Raw genomic sequence first — 7,625 nt, 5'->3', positions numbered from 1 at the left:
CCTTATAAAACTGAAACTCTCTTCTCATTAAACACTAAATCTGAATTCTTCCTCCCCTGCCCCTGCATCCACCATCCTATTTTCTGTCTATATGATTTTAAGACCACTCATCAGTGCTTTCCGACTATGATGCTGGAGAAGACTCTTGAATGTCCCTTGGACTGCACAGAGAACAAACCAGTCAATCCCAAAGGAAATCAACCCTGAATATTCACTGGAAGGACTGATGCTGAAACTGAAGCTCCAATACTTTGGCCACCTGATGCAAAGAGCTGACTCACTGGAAAGACCCCAATGCTGGCAAAGATTAAAGGCAGGAGGATGAGATAGTTAGATAGCATCACTGACTCCATTGACGTGAATTTGAGCAAATTCTGGGAGAAAGGGAAGGACAGGGAAGATTGGCATGCTTCAGTTCATGGTGACACGATTTAGTGACTGAACAACAATGGTTCACAATCAAATTGTCCAAGATTTGTTCAGCCTGTATCTCTCCGATGGGTCCCATCCTTCTGGGAGCCCTTCCTTACTCTTTGATGCACCAAAAGATTCCAGCCTCACCTTGTATACTTCCAGGATTCTGCCATTTCTCCCAAGAGTCCTGCATTCCCCTCCCCGCCTTTCTGAGGGGATGATATTTAGAAGCCAAGATCTAGGTGCTAGGTGCACTCATTCCTATTGGGTTGTCTCAGTGGACAGACTTAGGAAGTAGATTTTTGTTTAACTATCAAGTCCACACGGATACTTTAATCTCTTTCTGTTCCCATGGGATTCTTCCATTTTATCTTTGCACCTTCTTTCTCCCCCACGAAAGATCCGATTCTTAATAATATCAACACACTTGCTAGTTCGCTCAGTCCCATAATACACATGAGAGTTTCAGAATCACTATACCTATGCCACTCTGGAACACACAACTGTACTGAACCAAGTTTAAATTTTTTTTTTTGCAGTTCCTTTTGTCTTTAGAATCAGTACCATGTCCACAAGTTGTGTAGGTTTGTTCTTTTCTATTTCTGGGTAGTTATGTTTTTCATTTAAAATATCATTCAGTTCATTTGTTTTCTACTTATATCCCACCTTTTATTTTATTTCATTTTTGGCTGCACTGCATGCATGTGGGATCTCTGTTCTCCAACAAGGGATCAAACCCATGCTCCCTGCAGCAGAAGTGCAGAGTCTTAACCACTGGACCACCAGAGATGTCTCTATATTCCATCTTAAAGCTTTTGTCCTCCATTGCTGTTGATTTAAATTTTCGTTGAATATAGAACGCAACAACAGTTTAAAAATTGTAGCAAAAGGAAAATACAAAGGATGTTATCCCCTCCTTTCTTAAATTTCAATCCCAGTCACTCTTGTAGGTAACCAATTTGATTGATTCTTGCTTTACCTTTCATTTTGCAAAAACAAGCAAATATGTGGATATTTTATTCCCTCTTCTTTATTATACAAAAGGTAACATATTATATACTCTTGTTCCCCCTCAACTTAACAATATGTCCTGGAAATCACCCCATTCCATCACAGAAATGAACCTTATTCTTTTTCATGGCTGTGTAGTACTCCACTCTGAAGTGCAGTGTAATACATCAGTCTCTCTCCTGTATACAGACATGTGGGTTGCTTCCAATATTTTGCATTTACAAATAACAATGAATAACCTTCTCCATACTCACTTGGGTATTGTTAGAGCTGTGTCTTCAGGATGAATTTCTGAAGGGGGACTGCTCTTCTGTAACATAAGGATAATAGTAAGTTTAAATAAGTTATAATGCACATATGACTTTTCACCTAAGCAGCAGGTAATTCATGGCATAAGGTCACCACAGTTGGACAGCTTGGCCTCAATTTAGTCAAACCCTGCTCTCTCATAACACTTCAGTCTAGTTCTTTGCTCTTCTAGGCTGAGTCAGGGGCTCACCTGGGGATGGGGTTTAGTCAGGGTTGGGGTTCAATAGGATCAGGGCTTAGCTTTCAATCAGAGCTCAGTTCAGGGTCAAGTCTCAGCAAGGGTCAGGGGTCAGGGGTGGAGTCAGCCTATGGTTGTAGGCTTAACCAAGGTCAGGATTCAGCCTGGGGTCAACGTTCAGTCCAGGGTCCAGGCTCAGACTATGCATGTGTCTCTCTCTGAGTGTGCCTGGGTCGGGGGTCCCTTGTGAGGCTGGGACTGGGGCTCGGTGGTCCTACTGCACAGGGTAGCATCTGAGCAAAGCCTTCACTGCTCGTGCCCTCCTCGCTCTCCCCACCTGCCTGCATAGCCCCTCCTCCCACCCCCTTCCCACCTCAGATCTGTTTCTGCTTGGTCACCTCCAGTGATTATATGTGGCTGCCTCTGGAGTGCAGTCCCCCTCCCATCCCTGGAACTGTCCTGCTCCAGAGCTGAACAGTGAACTCAGGGGAGGGCTGCAGGGCGGGGCCCCAAGCCCTGGGCTGCCCTCAGGCCCCACGTCCTGCCCATCCTCCACTCAGGGGGGCTACGGGAGACCCTCAGATACCTGTGCCTCCCCCCTCAGGCTCCCCCAGCATCACTCCACACATCACCCCCCACTTCCTCTCCCCCACTTGTCCCCACACACTTCGGTCCTCAACCTTCTCAGGTTGAGTCAGTCCGAGGGAGGTTGAGCAGTTCGGGTGTGAGCTCCCCACTTCTGTGAACCTCTCCTTCCTCCAGAGGTGAGGCGCTGCCCTGGGTGGGGGTTCCTTGCGGCTTTGCTGCTAGCAAGGTCAGCTCAGGGGCTGGAAAATAACAGAAAACCCAGGTAAGGAGGGTCCCCCCTATCCAGACCCGCGTGGGTGTGTGGGTGCATGGGGTTCACCTCCCCGCTGTGTGTTCTTCAGCAGGGTTCCCCTGGGAATGCCCCTCTCCAGGCCTCAGTTTCCCCTCTGAGAACTGTTCGGTCCTGGCCCTGTTGTGAGGATAAAATGGGGGTAAAACTGCACCATCGATGCGGGAGCTGGCGGTGCTTCTGTGTGTGCAGCCACTCGGCACACACTTATTTAGCACCTACTGTGTGCCAGGCGGGCCTGGGGAGGTTGAGGAGCAGGTGATGGAACAGTTGGACCAGCCTGCAAGGAGTTGTTGGTGGGGGCGGGAGAGTCGTCCAGCCTGGGTGCCACAAAGGAGCCTGCTATCCACCCTCTAGAGGGATTGAGGGGGTGGGGGCGGGCACCCCACCCTCAATGGGCTTTCGAGGACCGGAAGGGGGCGGCAGGGGTTGACCGCAGCGCCCTGCCCTCTGGGAGTAAGGATGGGAGCCGACCGTTGGATGCCCCTCCCCATCTCAGCCTCACCCCCACCCAGGGGGGTACCTTGAACATAACAGGAAATTTCAAATAACAGGAAACCAAGGCCGGGCCAGGCTAGCGGCTCCACCCTGCCTGGGGCGAACGAACCACCCCACCCCGGGGCCTCAGTCTGCCCTCGGGGAGGGGGACCGCAATGAACGCCACGGGGACCCCGACGGGGGACCCCGAGTCCTGCCAGCTGCTGGCGGCCGGCGGGCACAGCCGGCTCATCGTCCTGCACTACAACCACTCGGGGCGGCTGGCGGGGCGCGCCGGAGCGGAGGAGGCCGGCCTGGGGGTGCTGCGAGGGCTGTTCGTGGCCGTGAGCTGCCTGGTGGTGCTGGAGAACCTGCTGGTGCTGGTGGCCATCGCCAGCCGCATGCGCTCGCGGCGCTGGGTCTACTACTGCCTGGTGAACATCACGCTCAGCGACCTGCTCACCGGCGCCGCGTACCTGGCCAACGTGCTGCTGTCGGGCGCGCACACCTTCCGCCTGGCGCCGTCCCAGTGGTTCCTGCGCGAGGGCCTGCTCTTCATGGCGCTGGCCGCCTCCACCTTCAGCCTGCTCTTCACGGCCGGCGAGCGTTTCGCCACCATGGTGCGGCCGGTGGCCGAGAGCGGGGCCACCAAGCGGGGCCGCGTGTGCAGCTTCATCGGGCTGTGCTGGCTGCTGGCCGCGCTGCTCGGCCTGCTGCCCCTGCTCGGCTGGAACTGCGTGTGCGCCTTCCAGCGCTGCTCCAGTCTCCTCCCGCTCTACTCCAAGGACTACATCCTCTTCTGCGTGGTGGTCTTCGCTTGCATCCTGGCCACCATCATGATGCTTTACGGGGCCATCTTCCGAGTGGTGCGCGCCAACGGGCAGAAGGCGCCCAGCACCCCGGCGCGCCGCAAGGCCCGCCGGCTGCTCAAGACGGTACTCATGATCCTGGTGGCCTTCGTGGTGTGCTGGGGCCCACTCTTCGGCCTGCTGCTGGCTGACATCTTCGGCTCCAACGTCTGGGCGCAGGAGTACCTGCGGGGCATGGACTGGATCCTGGCGCTGGCCGTGCTCAACTCGGCGGTCAACCCCATCATCTACTCCTTCCGCAGCCGGGAGGTGTGCCGGGCCGTGGTGGGCTTCCTGTGCGGCGCGTGTCTCCGGCTAGGGCTTCGAGGGCCTGGGGACTGCCTGGCTCAGGCCGTCGAGGCTCACTCTGCAGCCTCCAACACCGACAGCTCACTGAGGCCGAGGGACAGTTTTCGGGGTTCTCGATCGCACAGCTTCCGGATGCGGGAGCCCCTGACCAGTGTCTCTAGCGTGCGGAGTGTCTGAACCCAAGGTCGGGGTGGTGATTCAGCAGCCTCGATTCCCGTGCAGGGATGCTGCAGTCGGGCCTGAAGAAGAGGAAGGAACCGGTTAGCCGCCAGGGGCCTGCATCCCAGGGCCCCGCGGTGCTCCCGGAAGCCTCCTGAGGCTGCTGGCACCAAGTGGATCTCCCATAGTGGTTGTGGAGCGGGAGGCAATGGCTGGTTGGAACCGAGAGCGCGCTGAACTGGAGATCAAGGGGTTTGCTGTGTGCGCCCCTCTCCTGTGTGACTCAGGAAGTCCCAGCCCCTCTCTGGGCCTCGGTGGGGGTGGGCTGGGGGGGAGTGGGTGGATGCCCTGGGAACAGGAAATTCAGTGGTGGGATGAAATGGTGCGGTCCCTCATTCACAGCTGGTGTGAGGGGAATGTATGAGGGTTGTGGGTCTTCTGGAGCTGGGCCAGTGGCCAGGCAGCACCATGGGTCTGTGTGCTGGGGGGTGTGGTTGTGACAGCAAGGGGTTTGGTGTGGGTGAGACTGTAAGTGTGTGTTAAGAGAGGGGTAGAGAGGTCGAGGGCAGAGCAAGTTGTGCTGGTGAGCAGCGTGCGCTGGTGTGCACAGATATCCTTGCGTGTGGCAAGCCTCTTGTCTGAGGGTGTGTGCTTGTGCACACATGTGTGTGACTGATCCACTCTGTTGAAGGTGGGTGTAAACTTTGGGAGGCTCCTAGGAGGGGGTGGGGGCGGTGACACTGACACCCACCCCTTCCCGTTCACTTCCCCTTTGCCTGCCCTATCTCTCATCTTGGGTTCTGGGCAGCCTCCTCCCCCCACCTCTGGCTTCTGCATCTTTTGGGACTCAGTCTGGAGTCCCACAGAGAGGGAGATGCTTTAGCACTAACTGCCTCTCCCTTCCCCATCTGTAAAATGGGCTGATGGCAGACGGAACTCACTGCAGGAGGCTGTCGGTACTCGCTCAGTGCTTTTGCTGTGGCGAGCAGGCATCAGTGTGTCCAAGAAACATCCGGCGAGAGTGGAAATGTTCTACATCCGTGTTTCCCAGTATGGGAACCCTCCCTCCCGTATGGCTACTGAGCCCTCAGTAAGAGGTCAACGGGACTGAAGAAACTGACTTAGAATGCGTTCGAATTTAAGCAGTCCACAGGACTCGCAGCAATGGTATCACACAGTGCTACAGGGGGACACCTTCTGAATGTAGCCACTTTTGGCTAGTGGGAAGTTCTCTGTCTCCATCCACCCAGCCCAGACAGTGCCCACGGGTCTTTCTGCCTCCGTCTTGCCAAGTCCTTGCGGCAGCATCCTGTCTGCCACTCCAGAAGGGACAGCTCTGTTCTGAGCCTCCATTCCTACCCTGCAGGATAGGGGATGGCATGATGGATGTGTTGACTGTGCTGTCCAATAAAGCAGCTACTAGCCACATGTGGCTACTTAAAATTAAAATGAATTTTCAAAATTCAGTTTCTCAGTGCATTTCTCAGCGCTTCGGTGGCCAAGTATCACAGACTGGGGAGGGGGGTGCTTGAATAACAGAAATGTCTTTGCTCACAGCTCTGGAGGCTGCAAGTCTGAGGTCAAGGTGCCAGCAAGCTTGGCTCCTCTGAGCCCTCTCTTGTGGATCCTGGGGGTTCGCTGGCCGTCTTGCATCCCTCGGCTTGTAGACGCATCACCCACATCTCTGCCTCCATCTTCACATGGGTTCTGTTTGCCTGCACATCTGTGTCCAAATTCTCAACTCTTTTTTTTTTTTTTTTGGCTGCTTTGGGTCTTCTTTGTGGCATAAGGGCTTTCTCTAGTTTTGGTGTTCTGGCTTAGTTGTCCTGCAACACGTGAGATCTTAGTTCTCTGACCAGGGATCAAACACAGGTCCCCTGCATTGGTAGGTGGATTCTTTCAACTTTTTATTTTGTATTGGGGTATAACCAAATAACAAGCAACATTGCAATAGTTTCAGGTGAACAGGGAAGAGACTCAGCCATACATATATGTATTCATCCATTTGTATCCATATATGTATCCATCCATTACATGTATCCATTCTCTCCCAAACTCCCCTCCTATCCAGGTTGCCACATAAGTTGAACAGGATTCCATGTGCTAATAGAAGGTCCTTGTTGGTTATTCATTTTAAGTGTAGCAGTGAGTACATGTCAATCCCACACTCCCTAACTATCCCTTCCCCCATTCTTCCCAACCAGCAACCATAAGTTTGTCCTTTATGAGTCTCTTTCTGTTTTGTAAGTTCATTTGTATCATCTCTCTTTAGAGCCCACATGTAAGGGATGACACATGATATCTCTTTGGAAGGAGGATTCTTAACCACTGGACCATCAGGGCAGTCCCTCCTCTTTTCATAAGGACACCAATCCTATTGGATTAGGGCCAGTCTATTTCAGTGTGACTCAGATTAACTAATTAGACCTATAAAAATCCTATTTCCAAATAAGGGCCTCTTCTGAGGTGTTGGGAATTAGGATTTTGAGACGTGAATTTTGGAGGAGACACAATTCGGCCCATGACATTTGGTCACACTGACCCCATTTTGAGTGCTTGATGGGACATGTGGCTTGTGGCTACTGTTTTGGATAATGCAGACACAGAATCCATCCATCATCACAGAAGTCCTATGGGACAGGGAGGGGAAAGTTCTAAGCATGTATAAGCTAGGATTGCATGCTTGCGTCAGTCACTCAGTCGTGTCCAACTCTTTGCGACCCCACGGACTGTAGCTTACCAGGTTCCTCTGTCCATGGGATTCTCCAGTCAAGAATACTGGAGTGGGTTGCTATTCCCTTCTCCAGGGAATCTTCCTGACCTAGAGAACGAACCCATGTCTCCTGTGTCTCCTGCATTGGGCATCAGCAGGTGGGTTCTCCCTTCCCAGAGCGCCCCCTGGATAACTCATAACCTGGGATACTTCTTATATTTTCCGGATTCCTGACCACGTGTGGGGTGGAACAGTGACAAGGTGGGTGGGGTCTTGGCGGAATTTGGGGTGAGTGAACCCCGGGCTGCCCTGAAGCTCTTGACCTGAAAC

At 53.3% G+C, this 7,625-nt stretch overlaps 1 protein-coding gene across 1 annotated transcript; it reads left to right on the top strand.

Annotated features, from left to right (window-relative positions):
- Positions 1–2,592: 2,592 nt before the first annotated feature.
- Positions 2,593–6,044, top strand: S1PR4 (sphingosine-1-phosphate receptor 4). The gene is made up of 2 exons (XM_020895272.2): positions 2,593–2,762; positions 3,344–6,044. Exon 2 carries the CDS (start codon positions 3,443–3,445, stop codon positions 4,598–4,600), a length of 1,158 nt encoding a protein of 385 aa, XP_020750931.1. The 5' UTR covers positions 2,593–2,762; positions 3,344–3,442; the 3' UTR covers positions 4,601–6,044.
- The last annotated feature ends 1,581 nt before the right edge of the window (positions 6,045–7,625 follow it).

The sequence above is a fragment of the Odocoileus virginianus genome, chromosome 3 (genome assembly GCF_023699985.2).
Source record: "Odocoileus virginianus isolate 20LAN1187 ecotype Illinois chromosome 3, Ovbor_1.2, whole genome shotgun sequence".
Classification (NCBI taxonomy): Eukaryota; Metazoa; Chordata; class Mammalia; order Artiodactyla; family Cervidae; genus Odocoileus; species Odocoileus virginianus.
Note: the sequence above shows the minus strand (reverse complement) of the source record. Positions and strands in the feature narration are given on the sequence as shown.